Below are 19,957 nucleotides of genomic sequence, written 5' to 3' on the forward strand. Positions count from 1 at the left end.
AATGAAGTGTATTCCAGTTTTTTTGAAAAATATAAAATATAACACATTTGTCCATATCTACCACTAGCACTTGTCAAATTTTGCCTTATTTGTTACTGATTTTTATTTTTGAGGGAATAAAAGGTAGATACAAAAGAAATCCTTGTTTTTATCCCTGCCCAGTCCTATTACTTTTTTTCCCTGGAGATAACTGCTATTCTGAATTTGCCATTATCATTCTTTGTTTTTTAATTTTATTATTAGAAGTTTATATGTCTGATAATATATAGTTTATTTTATGTTACTAGTTTCCACATAAATGGTATTATGTTGAACATTTTATTTTGCATCTTGTTTTTTTGCATTAACATTTTTGAAATCTGTCAGTGTTGTCATGGTTATAGCTTATTCATCTTGACTGCTGTTACATAATATGAATTAACTCTACTTTATCCATTTTTATGTTATTTCCTTTTTTTTATTTTGGGGGGGAGGAGAGAGAGAGAGAGAGAATGAATGAATGAATGAATGAATCCAAAACAGGATCCACACTCAGCACGGAGCCTGATATGGGGCTTGATCCCATGACTGTGAGATCATGACCTGTGCTGAAATCAAGAGTCGGACGCTTAACTGACTGAGCCACCCAGGCACCCCTATCCATTTTTATATTGAGGAACATTTAGGTTGTTATCAATTTTTTCCCTATTGTAGTGCTACAACAAATGTTTTCTTACACTTTTCCCCTTGAGCACACGTGCAAATGCTTTTCTAGTGCATATCTAAGAATGGAATTGCCAGATTATATAGTCTGTGTGTGTCTTAACTTGACCACATGTTGTGAAATTATTCTTCCAAGTTGTTGTATTGTTTTATTTTCCCACCAGGAACATGAGTTTCCATTGCTTTTCGTTTTCATCTAACCCCTGATGTTGTAGACCCATGGTTATTTATTTGATTTGTTTGTCTACATCTCATGAGAAGGGGAGCGTAAAACAGAGAGTGCTTCTAGAGGCAATGACAACACAAAATAACAATGGCAGCTAACATCTATGAGAGGCCCAGTGGGTGAGATAAATCTCTAACATTGTTTAATCCTTACAAGTGGCTGGTTTTCAGTAAGAAGTGGAAACAAACCAGGGTGCCTGGCTGACTCAGAAGTGTATGTGATTCTTTATTCAGGGTCATGAGTTCAAGCCCCACTTTGGGTGTAGAGACTACCAAAAAAATAAATAAACTTTAAAAACAAACCCAAAATCAGAGCTCAAAAACTCTTAATATCTGGGCAATTTAGTCTGTAGGGGGAAAACATCTGAATACATGTACTTCCTAAGAGTAGTACTAAACAGTGATTGGAAACAGTATCGTATAGAAATCCATTACAATCACAGAGATGTTTAGACAAAGCTGGTATATTCAGTGCAATCTTTTAAAAGAGTAAACAATACATTTTAGGTTTCTAATCAAATGGCTTTGGGATTCTGGAGTATGCACTCATGATAACTTTTTCTGATGCTCTGTCTGAAATTCCTATTCTCAAAATTTGGTTTTGACTTACTAGCAGTTATCAAGGATCATCAGAGACCGGGTAAAATATTTGTTTTAAAGAACATTCTTACTTTACACAAATTAGTTGTTTGATATTGGTGATGTTATATTGAAGAGCTGACAGGATATGCACCTACTGTTCACAAAAGAGGAAATATAAATGTCTAATCAATGCACGAAAAACTTTAACTTCACTGCTAACCAAAGAAATGTAAATCAAAATTAGATAGTTTTTATAAGGAATTTCGTTTGTAAAATTTATCCAGAAGAAAATACGTAGCTTTATATATAAAAGGTATCATCACAATTTCATTTGCAGTATCAAATAATTAGAAAGAGTCTTTTGGCAGTACTTGGAGGCTACAGTCCAGCTTCCTTGACTATTCAGTCGGAAGTAAGTCTTACTCCTTGATAACTCTGAATGTCAACATCTCACACAATGGATCTGAGTAGAAATGTGTGAAGTTACCTTAAAAAGAATGGTTCCTAGGCCAGACTTACTGAATATATGTAATATGCATAACATAAGTATGTTGTGGGTAGGGTAGGGTCGAATCATCCTTGAAGGGATAGGAAGGTTTCTGAGCTTGGCTGTCCCCTGTGAAGAGCCTTAACCAAAGACACGGAGTCCGCAGATCTCATTGGCAAACTATCCTTTAGGCAAGTGAATGAATGGGTTAGGCAAGCTCAGCCTGACTTCACTAAACATCAGTTCCTCTGACTCATTCCACTTGTTCCTGTTATGTCTTCAACAGGCAGCCTTATGATTACTGTTTGAGTTCACAAAAATTTTCTCTCTTGGGATTAAGGAACTGATCATTCACTGAGATATTAAGAGTGACTATAATTTGCATTTCATTTAAATGCTTTTTCCTTATTTTTTCAAATTCTCCAAAATGAAGGTATTTTATAGTAAGAATTAAAAAATACATATGGCAGAAGTAAAATACAAGATGGCTTAATGTTTGTAATTTTTTTTCTCAGACGGTCAACAGGAGGACGAAGCCAGCAAAATTGAAGCTTTGCACAAGAGAAGAAATTTACTTGCAGCATTTTGTAAGCTAATTGTATATACTGTGGTGGAGATGAATACAGCTGCAGATATCTTCAAGCAGTATATGAAGGTAAAGTTGAAAAATGGATAGCAACTTATTTTTATAATGCTTAAAAGAAAATGAGTGTAACACTGGCTTTTATGCCTGATTGCCATTGAATTTTTTAAACGGTAAATTACTTTTCTAGCATAAAGTAAAATTTCTTTTAAAATCTAATTTTTTCGGTAACATGACCTCATACTTCTACTCTTCCATTAATGGACATTTTGGATTTGTTGGTTCACATCTTTTACAGTATTGGAAACATGTTGTCTTAGGTTAACTAGCACTGTTAGAAATTACCTTTGTGATTTGGTTTAAGACAACAGGATGATGTTCCTCCTCTGCTTGATGTAGCATAAAAAGGGTATTGTTCCAGGAGTCAGGAGACCTAGCTGCTATAGTTCTGGCTTGGTTACTATGCAGCTCGTGACCTTGAGTAATTCAATACCTTTTGTGTCCTGTCTTTCTTCATCTGTTCCACTGTGATAACTAAGGTTCCTTTAGGCTTTGAAAATCTGATTTGATTCACAGTGGGTTATTCACAATTTTCATAAGTACCTGTGAGATTCTCTAATTTTTAAGTGGTAGTAGAAAGGATATTATTAGCGGTACTAATGAAATATGACTAAATGTGGTAGGATAGTTTTTCTTTAATCCTTTCTCAAGTAAAATCTAATTATAAATGTGAACTTTTTAAGACTTTGCTGTCACTAAATATGCAATAAATTTGTCAAAACCTAATTAATTAGTTCTCTCTTTGAAATATTTTGCTACATGATAGAACTCTCTTAGAACCATTGTAAATTTGGAATTTAAGTTATTTGGCATTATTGTTTTTAGATTTTTAAAAAAAAAACTAAGGTTGTGAAGTCATTTTACAAGTTTAAACTTTTTGACTTAGGTATTGTAAAGTCAGTTTTATTAGTCATAAGGGTATGGTTATCCTGTTATCTCTGATAGTTCTGTATTCATTTTGAAACAAGGTCTTAAATTAGAAGAAAAAAATTCGTGTGCGATGAATGTATAACACAAATGTCACACACAATGAGTTTTCTTTTAAATGTTAACAGGCTGTTAGTTTCCATAAGCCAAATTAATAAAGTTGGAAACTGCATGTGACCTGTGGGCCTGTTGTAACAATGAATAAGTTCTAAATGTAACTGGGATTATATTCATTGTCTTGATAGTTCACAAAGAGCACAAGAACTTTGTTTATATCCTTTGTGCTATTTCAGACAATGTGCATAACCTGATTACTTAGTGTTTTACTCCGCACCTCCTTAAAACCAGATCTGGAGCTTAATGTGATTGGATCTCAACTGTTTCAGAATTTACTGGTGTTAGGGATTATATACTTAGAAATTATTTTAAAGTTTAGTAACATTTTTATTCTGCCTCTGAATGTGTAAGTTTGTGGCATACTTTGTGGCATACTCACATGGCTAACATAAAATTAGCCTTATTGTCCAAAAGTTTTAGGAGATAAGGCTCTAATTTGTACAAATTTCTTTTCTAGTATTATAATGACTATGGAGACATCATAAAAGAAACGATGAGTAAAACAAGGCAGATAGACAAAATTCAGTGTGCAAAGACCCTTATTCTCAGTTTGCAACAGGTAAGATACAAAGTATCAACTTGGTTAAACATAATTAACATCTAAGAGTTTTCAAGGTAACAAGTAGAAAACTGGACAAAGGATGCAATACACAGTTCATGAAAGTAGAAATACATGATTTTGAGTCTCACTAGTAGACATTGTGCAAGTGAGATCATTTTTTGCTTTCAGACTGGCAACACTTAGAGCTATCTAAGATGTGGGAGAAATAGGTACGGTCAGCAGTATGTGTTGGTACAAGCTTCCTGGTAGGCAGTTGTTTGGCAGTGTATATCAAAATGTATAACGTGTATGCCATTTTTGGCCGCGCTTCAATTCTGCTTTTAAAATTTTATCCAAAGTGGTAATAGGACAAGTTTGCAAAAAGAGGTATATAATATCACACATGGCAGGGTTGTTTAGAATAGCAAGAAATTAGAAATAATCCAAATGTCTATCAATAAGATATTAGATGACTATATTGTGCAATGCATCTCTTGCAATGACTATTGTGTAGTACTTAAAATTGTTTTTTTCCTTTTTGGTGTAGCACTTAAAAGTCGTGTAGATCTGTATTCACTTTCACTAATGTGTAAAGATCAAATATATAGTTTGAGAATAAAATGAAAAAGAGTATAGTACAGCATCCCTGTAAAATTGAACTTCTCTGTATATCTATCTGGAAAAATCATCACCAAAATTTTAGCTGTGGTTAACTTGCTTTGGTAGTTTTCAAGTGAATTTTACTGTTTTTTTTTGTTTTTTTTTTTTCATTTTCACATTTACCTTAATGAGCATTTATCAGTTTTATAATCAAACCACAATACTCATTTTCATTTTGAAAGTGGTGAGGCAAGTTTAACTTCGTAAAAATCATTTGCTTAATATGCGTTTGTCTCTGGAGACCGAATGCGTATAGAACATAACCCAACCTATTTCAGTTTGATAAATTTCCTTTTAAGAAATCTAGGTATTGAATTTCTTAATCCCATTTGCATATTTGGATATTCTTTAATGTTTACTAGAGCACAAGTAGAGGAGGGGCAGAGAGAGAGAGGGAGACACAGAATTCAAAGCGGGCGTCAGGCTCTGAGCTGTCAGCACAAAGCCCAACGTGGGGCTCGAACCCACAAACTATGCGATCATGACCTGAGCCGAATTCAGATGCTTAACCAGTTGAGCCGCCCAGGTGCCCCTGGATATTCTTTTATTTAAAAAAAATTTTTTATTTTAATGTTTATTTCTTTTTGGCAGAGAGCATGAGTGGGGGAAGGGCAGAGAGAGAGGGAGACACAGAATCTGAAGCAGGCTCCAGGCTCCGAGCTGTCAGCACAGAGTTCGACGTGGGGCTCAAACTCACGAACCATGAGATCATGACCTGAGCCGAAGTTGGACGCTCAACCGACTGAGCCACCCAGGCGCCCCTGGATATTCTCTATTAAAGTCAATAGAGGGGTCCCTGGGTGGCTCATTTGGTTAAGCGTCCGACTCTTGATTTTGGCTTGGGTCATGATCTCACAGTTTGTGAGTTTGAGCCCTATGTCATGTCTGTGTTGACAGTGTGGAGCCTGTTGGGATATTTTCTTTCCCTCCCACCTCCCCCCAATCTCCTGCTCACGTGTGTGCTCTCTCTCTTCCTCTGTTTCCCAAAAATAAATATTGAAAAAACGTTAATGGAATTTAAAAGGATTTAAGGTTGACATTTAAGTAACTTTTCTTCTCTTATAAACCAATAGCTTCTCCCTGTAGAAATTTTAAAAAATATAGGAACTAGAAAAAATACAACATCCTTGTTTTTCACCTAACAAATACATTTTTAGTTTTTAATAGCCTTCTTAGTCTTTTATGCCTATATGAAACCTTAAGTTTTATAAAAAATTAAGCCATATTATGCATTCTATTTTCTAAGCCTGAATTTTTCATGTTAATAAAGCAATAACACTTTCATGCCATTACTTTCCTGTAATGTTTTATTTATTTTTGAGAAAATGCAAGTGGGGGAGGGACAGAGAGGGACAGAGGATCTGAAGCAGGCTCTGTGCTGACGGCAGTGAGCCTGATGTGGGGCTTGAACTCACAAACCGCACGATCATGACCTGAGCCAAAGTCTGACACTCAACCGCCTGAGGCACCCAGGCGCCCCTTTTTTGAGCATTTTAAATGACTATATAGTATTCCATTTTATACAAGGACCATAATTTAATCAGTATCTCTCCTTGTTTAGCATTGAGGTCTTTTACTATCCTTGCCATTATAAATAACACCAAAACATTTTTGTACCTATGTATCGTGCACAGATACTATTATTCCTTTGAGTAAAGTCCAGTAATTAGAATTGTTTAGATAAAGGACATCAGACTTTTACAGTTTTCAATACAGATTGCTCTATAGAAAGTTTATCTTTCAATTATGTTTCTAGCAGGTCACAGTGCTTGTTGCATGATAGTCTTATCAGTAGTAGCCATTATTTGTTGAAAACCTTGGCCATTTGGTAGTTGAAAATTATATTTTGTTGTGCTTACTTATGATGGAAGTTCTTGATGTGAAGATTCATTATTTAAATGGGAAGTAACACATAGTTGCCTAATAATGGAGTGGGTTTCCTTTTTCTTTATATTTTTATATGCTGTTTTAATATCCAGTTAATTCCAGCAGAATAGAATTATACCATAATTAACCTAAAGAGTTCTTAATGTCAGTAACTCCCTCTAGTCTGAATGTATGAAGTACTGTAATTTTGGTCATTTCTATCATGTTCTTAAAAATCCATGTTTTAGAATAAAATACAATGCCCCATTTATGGATCACCTAAAGAATATGAGATCTTAAAAGATGTTAGTAATCTATACTTACTACAAAACTCTAACATGCTTTCTTTTTTCCCAAACAGCTTTTTAATGAAATGATACAGGAAAACGGCTATAATTTTGATAGATCATCCTCAACATTTAGCGGCATAAAAGAACTTGCTCGACGTTTTGCTTTAACTTTTGGACTCGATCAGTTGAAAACAAGGGAGGCCATTGCTATGCTACACAAGTAATCTCCAAATATTTTATTCAGCTCTCCTGTTTTTTAATCATGAAATTTTTTTGTATTTACTTCTTTTGTTTAGAATAACCAAATTCAATTGATGCTTTATTATTTTTTTTTCAAATCTGTGGCATATCTCCTTTCTTGAGAACCAGTAATAATGCTATCTCCATTAACACATGTATTGGGACTAAAACTTCTTTTATAGAAAGTCTTTGCTTTAATTAAAACAATACAAAAATCCTTATAAATTATGTGAAGAAAAGCAACACATATTCATCAGGTATTATAAAATCTCTTTTAATAGCTTTTATTATAATCTCACTGCTAGGTAGAGAAATTTTTGAGATTTGATTCAATTTTTCTCTTTCTGTGGTTCTGTTTTCTATTTTGTAGTGCTCTTTTCCCTTGTTTTGAGCCACAGCCTTCTTTCTGCCTGCATTTATTTTTTGCCCTTATCAAAATTGAAAATTATCTGACTTTATTTTGGTCATATATTTTAGCATTCAATCATGCTTTTAAATAGGAGTATATTTTAGAGTTTTAACATAACCAGCACGTGGATAGTAATACGCTTTACTTCTTAATTCTGGATGAAGAGCCTGGCCTTTGGGAATATCAAGAGGCTTGGACTCTCTTTCACGAAAGCTCTTTGTTTCATTTGTGTCTCTTTTACTCCTTGCTTACTTAGTTATAAATGTGTTAAATATCTCCCTACAGGTATTTTTCTTCTTTAAGTTAGTCCCATACCCCATACTCCCTCTCTCCTTTTACTTTGTTCTGAACATCTCAAATTCCTTTTTATGCCTTTCTGTAATATATTGGATGATAATTTTAGGTATTATTTAAGGACCACACATGTAGTGATTATTTTGAGAAAGTAATATATTATTTTCTTCTTGTAGTAGCCTTCCATTCCTTCCTCCCCAATTTCATCGTATTGTTTTTTACACAGTTACATTTTTGATAGACTATAAGAATATAACATTGGGTTGTTGTCTTGATTAGAGGTATTTGTCACTAAATAAATATATTTAAAATGGGCCCTAAGTGAAATTAAATTTTGAAATTGACTCTTAAATGCAATGTTAGAAGTATTTTTTTAATAATATTTAAATTAGTTTTAAGCGTCATAGTAGGTCTCCTTATGTCTTGAAAAATACAGACTATATATTGATCATTACATGAGAGAATTTGGGCTGTTTTCTTTGGAGAAGAGATCCAAGAATGTAGATATACCAGACCACATTCAAAGTAATGCTAGCTGGTGTGTGTGTATTCCTCTGTGTGTTTTAGTTTTAAAATAACAGTGACATAAAATGTACATGTACTTGCTCATTCTCACACTATAGGCTCCTTATTCTCTTTATTCCTCAGATTAAATGCATGGCAGAGGAAACATCTTAATAGTGGAACAAAACTATATATAGAGAGAAATTTCCTTTCTGTGTTAACTAAATTTCGTATTGTGACCCTTAAATGTTTTGTTTTTTTGTTGTTGCAGAGATGGCATAGAATTTGCTTTTAAAGAGCCTAACCCACAAGGAGAGAGCCATCCACCTTTAAATTTGGCATTTCTTGATATCTTGAGCGAATTTTCTTCTAAACTACTCCGACAAGACAAAAGAACGGTGTATGTATTTGCTAAAAATATTCTATTTATGTTTGTGTTGAAATTCCTGTGTGTTTTGTTTTGTTTTGGAGAGAGTGTGTGCGAATGGGAAAGTGGGGCAGAGAGAGAGGGAGAGAGAGAATCTTAAGCCTAGCATGGAGCCCGATGGGGGGCTCTGTCCCACAACCCTGGGATCATGACCTGAGCCAAAACCAAGAGTCAGAACCAAGAGATGCTCAACCAACTGAGCTACCCACGCATCTCTGTTTTGAAATTCTTAAAGATGAATTGTTACACTTGGTTTTTCTCCCTTCTGCACAGTTGTAGGATTACATTAACGCACAAAATACTTTATGCATCAAAAAATTCTACAATTTAAGGATTATAACTGTATTTTATGCGTACTACTCCATTTTAATTCCTTTGTTGCCCTTCAGTGTAGTTGTGGCTTTAGAGTTGTTACTTGAATGCTTTATGTATTCTTATCTGCATTCTTCACCTTAACCTAATAGACAATAATATCAGTAATTCATCCAGGCTCATGTTAGTCTCTGTGTCGAGCTGTGACTACACTGGAAAGTAGAAGTTTCCTTTTTATCTTTTTTGCTTTAACCGACTAGTCCTATCCTCAGCAGACCAGTTAGACAGAATTCTTTTCTAGTGTGGTCTCCTAAAATGGTGACTTATATTCTAAGAGAGCCCAAGTGAAAATTCTCAAAATTTACTCCCCTCTTTGAGGTATAAAAGGGCAGAGGAATATGAGTAACTCATAGTACCTCTTCTGAAAGTCTACCAGTATTTTGCACTGAAAGATTGTGTAGGTTTTACATGATTTTCTGAAGCAGACAAAACTACTCTCTTGTGGTAGAAATCCCTGTAGTGGTTACTTTTAGGGTTGGGGGTGTTGAATGGGAAAAGGGACATAAGGTAATTTGTAGGATCATGGGAATGTTCTTTATCTTCATAGATGTGTAGGTTATGTGACTGCATTAATTTGCAAAACTGATCCAACTGTCTTCTTAAGTTCTCTGTACTTTATTATATATAAATTTATCTCATTTAAAAATTACATTAGCACTATTAACCAGAGAAATCGAAATTATAAAACAATGAAAAATCATTTCTCACGTAGCAGATTAGCAAAAATTAAGAAGTCTGATAGTGCAAAGTATTGTCAAAGATGTGGAGAAGGAGACTTTTATCCTTGTTGGTGATAGCGTAAATTGATACAAGACCACTTTGTGAAGCTATTTGGCAGTGTCTAGTAACATTTAATATTCTCCCTATCTTATGATCCAGTAATTCTGTTCATAGGTAGATACCCTAGAGAAACTTACACATGTGTACATGGAGAACCATAAAAGAATTTGACCATTGCAGGTTTTGAATAGAGGAAAGGTCAAAACAACATCTATAATTAGAAAATGAGATCAATTGATTGTTATACAATAGGATGTCATAAGCAGTCAAAATGGTTAGATCTTTTCCAAAGTAAACATAATTTCTTAATTTCATTAAACACCCAGTCATTGTTCAAATTTCTAGTAGTCTCATGCCATAAATTACTTTTATTTGAGAGAGAGAGAGAGAGAGAGAGTGAGCGAGCATGAGTTAGGGGCAGGGAGAGAGGGAGAGAATCCCAAGTAGGCTCCACGCTGTCAGTGCAGAGCCTGATGCGGGGCTTGAACTCCCAAATCGTGAGATCATGATCTGAGCCAAAACCAAGAGTTGGACACTCAAGCAACTGAGCCACACAAGCGCCCCCAAATTGTAATATATTTAAAGTGTGCAGTATGATGATTTTGTATATTTTGAGAAGATTCCTCTGATCAAGTTAATTAACACGTCTGTCACCTCACATATTTACCCTGTTGGTTTTTTTTGAGAATACTTAGATGCTCCTCTTTTAGCAAATTCCAATTATACAGTGTAATAATAATACACCAAATACACCATCATCAACTATAATCACCATGTTATATGTTACTCAGATGTCATCTTTAAAAGCTCTTTTCTCGGGGCGCCTGGGTGGCTCAGTCGGTTGGGCGGCCGACTTCAGCTCAGGTCATGATCTCGCGGTCCGTGAGTTCGAGCCCCGCGTCGGGCTCTGTGCTGACAGCTCAGAGCCTGGAGCCTGTTTCAGATTCTGTGTCTCCCTCTCTCTGACCCTCCCCCGTTCATGCTCTGTCTCTCTGTATCAAAAATAAATAAACGTTAAAAAAAAAATTAAAAAAAAAAAATAAAAGCTCTTTTCTCAACTTTACTGAGATATTGTTGACATACAACATTGAACAATTTTAAGGTGTACATTTTGATTTGATACACTATATATTGGAAAATTATTAACACCATAGGATTAGCTGACACCACTCTTCCAAAAATGGTTAGATTTTTGAAATATAATTTTGAGTGTAAAAGTCAAAGTACAAAACTGCTATAATAGTTATAGACAAATATATATTAAAAATATATTATGATTTCACTCATGTGGAATTTAAGAAATGAAACAAACAAAAATGATGGGGAAAGGCAAACCAAGAAACAGACTCTTAACTAGAGAGAACAAACTGACAGTTTCCAGAGGGTAGGTGAGTAAGGGGATTTATAGGGGATGGGGATTAAGGAAGGTACTTGTTACGATGGTACTTGTTATGATGAGCACCAGGTGTTGTTGAATCCCTAAATTCTAAACCTGAAACTAATATTATACTGTATGTTAACTAACTGGAATTGAAATAAAAACTTGAGAAAAATATTTATTAAAAATATTAAAAATATGCATGGGGATGTTAAATAGCAAATTCAGGTTAGTAGTAAGCCTTTGTGGCAGGGAAGAGGACAAAGGGAAATAGCATCAGGGAGGGCCCCTTATCTGGAATGTTCATTTAAGCTATGTGGTGGATACGTAGCTGTAAATCTTTCTACCAGTGAGTATATTTTGGCCCAAGCTCCATATCTTGCTGCAGATTGGTAACAGTTTTCAGAATGATGGCCAGTTGATAGTCTCCACTTTGAGGAGTATTGTACTACTCTGTATACCTGGAATATAATTAATAAATAGTGAACTAACCCCAAGCAGTATCTTTGTAACTGATTCCTCCTATCCTTTGTCTTTAATGGTGTTTAAAACTGGTGATTTTGAATTGATTCGAATTAGTCATTATTGTGACAACAGATTATTTGGGTTACACATTATAGTTAGTTGACAAAAATTGTGTTCATGTATTTGAAACATAATTTAGACAATAAAGCACTGAACTCTTAGTGTCAAAAGTCTGGGAATTTGAGGGGCACCTGGGTGGCTCAGTCGGTTAAGCATCTGACTTCGGCTCAGGTCGTGATCTTGTGGTTCGTGAGTTGGAGCCCCGCATCGGGCTCTGTGCTGACAGCTCAGAGCCTGGAGCCTGCTTCTGATTCTGTGTCTCCCTGTCTCTGCCCCTCCTCTGCTCACGCTTTGTCTCTCTTTCTCTCAAAAATAAACACTTTAAAAAGTCTGGGATTTGAATCCTGGTTCTGTTGCTTTCTCATTCTTATCCTTTGCTTCCTCATCTGTCAAGTAAGGAGAATATCTCCCTCACAGGACTATGAGACTAAAGTTAAAGAACCCAAGAATAAAATGCCTAATACATAATGTAGTCACACAAATGTTAGTTGAATTGTTATTGCTATATTACATATAAGCCATGGAATCCTCATGATACTTGGACCCATGGATAAATGTATGACTTCCATCAGGCTGCAGATAGAGGCCATAGCTTTTTCATCTTTGTACCAATCCCCAGTGCTGAGGACATAGTGACATAGTGGATGCTTGACAAATACTAAGCTGAAATGCTCTGGATTATTTCATTTAATGAAGAATCTTGATAGAGACAAAATACCTTGTCACTGTACCAATGAGGCTGAGATTGAATCATGAAGTAATGTGTCCCTGCATGTACAGCTAGGGCTTGGTGGAACTGGGACTAGAACCCAAATTTGTGTGATTTTCAATCCAGTTCTCTTTCCAGAAATATTATTTGGTTCTCCTAGCAGAAGACCTGTAAAGTTAGGATAGAACAGAAAGAAACATAATGGAAAAGAAAACACTAAAATCCTTGAGTTGTTACTGTGTGTTTTGAGGAAATGTTTGTTTCATTCTAATTTACTTTTTGTTTAAGTCTAATTTAAATCATTGTTCCATATGGTATGTGAGCCTTAAGATTAGTAGGAATAAATAAAAATTGGCGGGGGGGGGGGGGGGGGTTGAAACTACGGCAGTTTTATGTATCAGAGCTAATGGTTTCTACTTCTTTTTAAGGTATGTTTACTTGGAAAAGTTCATGACCTTTCAGATGTCACTCCGAAGAGAAGATGTGTGGCTTCCACTGATGTCTTACCGAAATTCTTTGCTAGCTGGTGGTGATGATGACACCATGTCAGTCATTAGTGGTATCAGCAGTCGAGGGTCAACTGTGCGGAGTAAAAAATCAAAACCATCTACAGGAAAACGGAAAGTGGTTGAAGGCATGCAACTTTCACTCAGTAAGAATATAGTTGATTCTCTTTATACGTATCCCTTATGTTTACCAGCAGAATTGTCATTAGGTTCACCTTAGTGTTAAATTTGAGCTATGTGTTGTTAAATAATACCTTGTACAGTACAGTGTGTCTAGTTATGTGTAAATTTAGTGTTTTAAGCATTTAATATACATAAATTCAGTTCTCATAACTCTTTAGGTACATCCTCATTTTTCAGATGAGAAAACTAGTAGAGTGGCTTGGTTAAGTAACTTAACCTGAGGTCACACAATTATTTAGTACCCAGGCAATCTTACTCCAGAACCCCTGCTTTTTTTTTTAATTAAAAATTTTTTTTTTTAATTTTGGAGAGAGAGCACAAACTGGGGGGATGGGCAGAGGAAGAAAGAGAGAAAATCCTAAGCAGACTCCACGCTCAGCGTGGAGCCTGACATGGGGCTTAAGCCACGACCCTGGGATCATGACCTGAGCCGAAATCGAGAGTTAGATGCTCAACTGACTGAGCCACCCAGGCGCCCCTAGAACCCATGCTTTTTAATCACTATGCTATACTGTATATGCATAGGGATATGGACTAAGTATTACAGAGCTAATGTTACCTAAGAAACCAGATTATTTAAGTGTGGAGCAACAAATTCAGAGAGGTTCTGACTTTGAGTTTCTGTGAAGAGGTCATTTATCATGAGGAACTTGGTAGAGATACAAATTTCCATCTGGAATCTTAGAAATAAGAATACATTATGATGCTTGAATCTCTTGGACTCCTAGCACTGTAGGGCTGGTTCATAATGGGCCTGGGGACTTTTTCCCTCTCCTTCGTAACCTTTAAACAAATTAGTGGAGTTGCCAAAGTTTGTTCCGGTTATTGCTGAATAACAAACTACCCCAAAACTTAGGACATATAAGGGACATGGTGTCTGTCTGATGCTTCAGCTAGGAAGACTCAAAGACTGGTGACAAATCCTATGGAGGCACCGTCACTTATAGATAGTATCTGGTGCTAGCTATCACCTTGGACTTTAACTGTCTTGTCTGCCAGAACACCTACGTGTGACCTCTCCATGTGGCTGTTTGGCTTTCTCACAGTATGTGACTGGGCTCTAAGAGCAAGTGTCTGAGGAGACACAGGAAGTAGAAGCTGCCAGTTTTTTAAGGCCAGAGACTGGCATAGCATATTCTGTTGACCAGGCATATTCCACCATATTCTCTTGACCAAGCAGTCAGAGCCCAGCTTCAAGGGGATGGAACATAAATCTTCCACCTCTTAATGTGAGGAGTGTCAAAGATTTGGGGGCCATATTTTCTAATTGCCACATAATTCTTCAGCCATCGTCAGGTATATAGTGTTCAGTACTTGATTGTCTGTGGATTAATGGTTGTATCTTTTGTCCAGTAATAGAAACGCATGAACTTACAACTGGTACCCTTAGATCTAGACTTGGTTGGTTATATAGTTCCAATGTCTTGGTCTGTGGGAAAATCTCTTGTACAGCGTTCCTGACCAGTTAAAATAGGGTTAGTGGTTTATAGGAAGTTAAAATAATTTTTTTAAGTAGAAAAATTATCCAATTAAAAGATGATATATCCTGCATATCACTACAAGTTTTTCTCATCTGAACAAATAGTAGTTAACAGCTTAATGCCAAGCCATCAGATGTCTCCTTTTCTATAGACTACATGGAGCACAAATGAATTGGTATTTATATAACATCTTGAGGGTAGATGATCAAACCAGATAGTTCAACTTTTACAGAAAGAGCCAATACTCTTTAACAGATTTTTGGAGAAAGCCATAGAAATTGGGGCATTAGTAGTTTGGAAGGATGACTACTGATAGATTGTCCAGATCAGTGCAATTTTGAAGAGAGAATTGGAGCCTGACACAGTAGAACTTAAGGTGTCATGTAATTATATTACAGATTATGAAATTTTACATCTAATCTATCTGTTACTCGAGCATTAGCTACTAGTACATTTTTCTTTCCACTCTTTTCTTAAAAACACCTCTGTATGCACATGTGTAATTTTCTAATAAAACCGTTTTCCTGCAAATTCCTGTTCAGTCCGTCCTCAAGTGCTACAATTACACCTCCCAAATCAGTGATTTAAAAAAAAATTACTATGAATTCAGTAACACTTGCATGTGAATTTGTCTTTTATTAATCATGGCAGCATCTACAGATTTGAAATCAAATAGCTTTTGCAGGTGTGAAATCTGGTGTTGTTAGTCCAGTATATGGATTTGTGCTCCCCTTGGAGTTGGCGAGCATCCTATAAACTAGGAATCATTCTTCCATTGTCTCCGTTTCTCTTCCCACCTAGCCTCCTAACTAGCTCGTGTGCTCACTAGTCCTCATGTTCCTCAGTCTGCCTTCTACACTGCTACCACATACTTTGATTAAGACACGTAACTGAACCACGTTGCTTCCCTTCCATAAAACTTCAGTGGTCATTCCTGTCACCTTAGCACAGCTTGTAAGACTTGCTGCAAATTGGTTCCTGCCTCTTTATCCAGCCTTACCTTTTGCCACTTGGCCTAGGAGTACCAAACTCTTAGTCCGAACCATATGAAATTGCCGTTTTTGCAGGTCAAAACCTGCTGAGTGTCAGCAAGTTAGTATGGTTCAGTCATTGTAGTTTCGTGCCTCAGTGTTTTTGTGTTTTTGTTTATGTTCTTCCCCCTGCCTGGCAAATGTCACGGTTGACGCAGTATCTACTATAGTTAGAAGTCACTTTTGGGTAGTTGGCTCTGATCCTTTTCATTGCTCCCATTCCACCCGTGCTCCCCTCTCTTGTAGCACTTACACCGTGTTGTCATTGTGTGTGTTTTCTTTGTCTCCAAGGACAGGGACTGCACTTTACATACCTTGGTGTATCCCCCTGTTTCAAGCACTAGCATGGGGAAAACAGCCAGTTATTTGTTGAACTGAACAGGTTATGTGAGACATTTCGTTCGTCAAAATTAGTTACTGAACTTTATTGCCATCAATTTTCTCATTTAGCTGAAGAAAGCAGTAGTAGTGACAGTATGTGGTTAAGCAGAGAACAAACACTGCACACCCCAGTTATGATGCAGACACCACAACTCACCTCAACGATTATGAGAGAGCCCAAAAGATTACGACCTGAGGATAGCTTCATGAGCGTCTATCCAATGCAGACTGAACATCATCAAACTCCTCTTGATTATAAGTAAGTACATTTGATTATTTTCTGTACTATAACTTTATTAATTATATAGAAAAAAGTTAAGTTAAAAGAAGAATAAAATTCTCCTTGAAGCACGCAGGTAACATGGATGTTAGCTCAAAGACAACACGAGGAAGCAAGGCAACAGCAGGAGAGAGCAGCAATGAGCTATGTTAAACTGCGAACTAATCTCCAGCATGCCATGTAAGTGAGAGTGCCTTATTGTCTGAGTCTAGGAAGTTCACTAATTCATTTTCACATATTTTAATGTGTGCCTTACCTAAAAATTTCAGCAAACTCTAGAGTAAGCTGAAATAATCAAGGAACTAAAAATTGGTCTTTCCAACAGAAGAAAACTTCCAAAGTTAAATATTCACTAGTTAGCTAAAGGACCAATCTTAGGTTGATCTGTTGGAAAAGGTTAAATTTGAATCCTTGTTTATTTTGGTACACAGAATTATAGCTTAAAAATTCAATTTTGTTACATCTTAATTGATTCCCCAGCTTAGTTCAGGCCCTCATCCCTCATCTGAACCATTGTATTAGTTTTCTGACTTGTTTCTTTCCCTCAAATCTCCCATTTATCCTCTCACCAGACTCCTCCCCTCACTCCCCCCCACCACTCCATCATTCAACTACCATCAAAAATGACTATTGTAGAATAAGAATCTGGTCATGTAACTCTTTGACTTAAAACCTTTCCATGGCTCCCCATTGCCTACAGGATAAAGTCCAAACTCCTTAGCTCATGGCATGCAAGATCTTTCAAAACATATGCCCCCTGCCTACATACTAGTATGATACCCCCCATTCCTTGGCAGGTGGTAAAAGCACTGTGAAAGAATAAGCTCGGGTGTCACCTTAAGTGAAGCTGTGGTCATCTGTGCTCCCATAGCACTCTGTGTATTCATATTTCTTACAGCACTTACCACATTGTACTGTAATTGTTTACGAATTTGTCCCTTTCTCTAGACTGTGAGCTCCTTAAGGGCAGGGACCACTTTCATTGCCTGTTGGTGCTTGGCACATAAAAAGTGCTAAGCAAATGTTCGTTGAATGAATAAATGTCCAATGCAAAAAAAAAAAATTGTAGTATAACTTTTAAATACTTTGTTTTTACTGGAATCTGTATGAGGGTTTTATGAATCTTTATTAGCTTTGGCTCCAGAAGAAATGGCAGAAAATCAGTCTTTAGATGATTGGTACAAAGGGAAGATCTGATGATTCTGATTATTTAAGTTTTGAGTTTGAAAGTTTTGTATTTGTAACATAATGTGGTATATGTTTTAACACTGGGAGACAGTAATTGTTACCTTCTTTTTAAAATTCGTGTTTCGTTTCATTTTGTTTTTAAATGATGAGAACTTCACCTGTTTTTCTTGAGAAGTGATCACTTATCACATGCTTGGTAACCTATTAGAATTCACCTTAGTTATGGCCTTAGGAACCTCTACAGTTACGTACACTCTATCACATGTATAGATTCTGATCCTGACTTGGCTGATAGGGTCATCATCTATACTATGACTTGGTTCTGCCCTCTGTTCTCTTTTCCCGTGGCCACATTCCCCTTAATATGTTCTTGTTTCATGCTGGATTCAACAGCTAATTTCCTAGCTTCCAACCAGTCACCAGTTCAGACATTCTGGAATTCTACCGTACAGTCATTTGGTCCTTATCTCTCCCCCTGAAAGTTTTCTGCCAGTCTCTAAGATCTTCCGTAGCAGCTCATTACTCAGTGCCATTTATCATTATTCTTTTATTTGAAGTTTGTTTTAATTCCTGTTGAACTTCCCCAGCTGACTGTAAGAGATTATCTCATTTAAATAATTATTACCATAGGAGTCTTTTGGTTGTTGTGCCATAAGTAGTCTGTTGCCTGAAACTTTAAAATATTTTTGTTTTACAATGATTTCTCTGTAATGGCATCTGCTCTACAACTGGAAATACTTCCAAATTATCTCTTTGTTTTTTTTTATAGTTTATATCACATGTATCTTCCTTATACTCCAAATGAGATGCACAATGGATTTCTGGTTTTCTATAATATGGTTCACATATTTCCTTCACAGTCGCCTTTACCAGATAAAATAAAATTGTCATTTAACTGTCCAGAACTCTTAGAAAATAGGAACCATTGTCAACATATTTGTCCAGGTAGCCTGGATGAGACCTCATGCCTTGCTATCTTTATATTATTTTTAAAGACTCAACATAAGTTGTGTAAATTGTAAGTGAATAATTGATTTTGGTGGTGGTGGGAATTTTTAAATGAGTGAGAAAAGAAGGAAATACTGGCCAAACTGGGGAACTACTTGCCTTCAGTTTTGCTATTATGTTGACTCCTCTATGTTGGTCTGGGCTAATTTGTGAACTTGACATTTGAGTTTATTCCTTGTGATTATGTGATAACATACAGAATTTTTGGTCTTAAGTTTTTATTTTACTTTTCTATATATGTCTTAGTTTTGATTTTTGTAGGACAGAGAATCCAAGTTTTGGCATAAACGTTACTTATTTCTTCCTGAAGCAGAATTAATCTCTTCTTTCAGTAATCTTTTATAGCCCTTGGTACATGATTCTCTTGCAATATTTGCCACATTTTGTTACAATTAATTATTTCTGTTTTCCTATAGTAGACTGTGAGCTCCTTGAGGGCAGGAACCATGTCTTATTTCTCCTTTTTTGTTTTGCTTGCATCCATAGGCTATAAAAGAAGCCTGACATGTAGTAGGCACTATGTGAATGAATGAGTGAGTGCCTGGTACAAATTAAGTACTGAGTGAATTCGAGTGAGTGATGGGTAAAGTTACTGTATATTAGTGAAAATATCTGTGTTCTGAAAATGTCATTTCTATGGTCTCTGTTTTATATTTGTTTATTAATTTGTACCCTGCCTACTTTCACAAAGGATTTGAGGTATCTTGTCTGTTCCCATGTGGGAAATTCTCATTGGACTTTTATATGGGATATCAGAACTATCAAGCTAAATGTATTGAAGTAATGTAGAATAAACAACTCCTTAGCATTTTTAGACCAGTGAACATTGGGGTTTTGACATCATTGATGACATGATCAATGCCTAATCATTTTCCCTGACCTTTAATTCCATCATTTTCCATTACACTTCAATATAGAGAGCTACATAGTTGCTGCCAGCATATTAATAGTCACAACATTGGTTCAGATCTTGACGTTGTTTTATATTTCTCTAGTCGGCGTGGTACAAGCCTAATGGAAGATGATGAAGAGCCAATTGTTGAAGATGTTATGATGTCCTCAGAAGGGAGGATTGAAGATCTTAACGAGGGAATGGATTTTGACACCATGGATATAGACTTGGTAAGAAACTTAATGATTTCTGTATGATTTTCATTTAAT

The 19,957-nt window shown here is 36.0% G+C and overlaps 1 protein-coding gene across 12 annotated transcripts in view; it reads left to right on the plus strand.

Annotated features, from left to right (window-relative positions):
* STAG2 (stromal antigen 2) overlaps positions 1-19,957 on the plus strand; it is a 152,746-nt gene that overhangs the window by 124,738 nt on the left and 8,051 nt on the right. For 11 of the 12 annotated variants that reach the window (XM_049644827.1, XM_049644821.1, XM_049644818.1 and 8 more), the window contains 8 exons: positions 2,512-2,651; positions 4,141-4,242; positions 7,112-7,260; positions 8,759-8,887; positions 13,167-13,390; positions 16,390-16,579; positions 16,670-16,780; positions 19,792-19,918. In XM_049644827.1, coding sequence (XP_049500784.1) covers positions 2,512-2,651; positions 4,141-4,242; positions 7,112-7,260; positions 8,759-8,887; positions 13,167-13,390; positions 16,390-16,579; positions 16,670-16,780; positions 19,792-19,918 — 1,172 coding nt within the window. The remainder of the gene's footprint in view (positions 1-2,511; positions 2,652-4,140; positions 4,243-7,111; positions 7,261-8,758; positions 8,888-13,166; positions 13,391-16,389; positions 16,580-16,669; positions 16,781-19,791; positions 19,919-19,957) is intronic. The other variant, XM_049644830.1, reaches the window with a different exon arrangement.

Source organism: Panthera uncia, chromosome X (genome assembly GCF_023721935.1).
Source record: "Panthera uncia isolate 11264 chromosome X, Puncia_PCG_1.0, whole genome shotgun sequence".
In the NCBI taxonomy this organism is placed as follows: domain Eukaryota; kingdom Metazoa; phylum Chordata; class Mammalia; order Carnivora; family Felidae; genus Panthera; species Panthera uncia.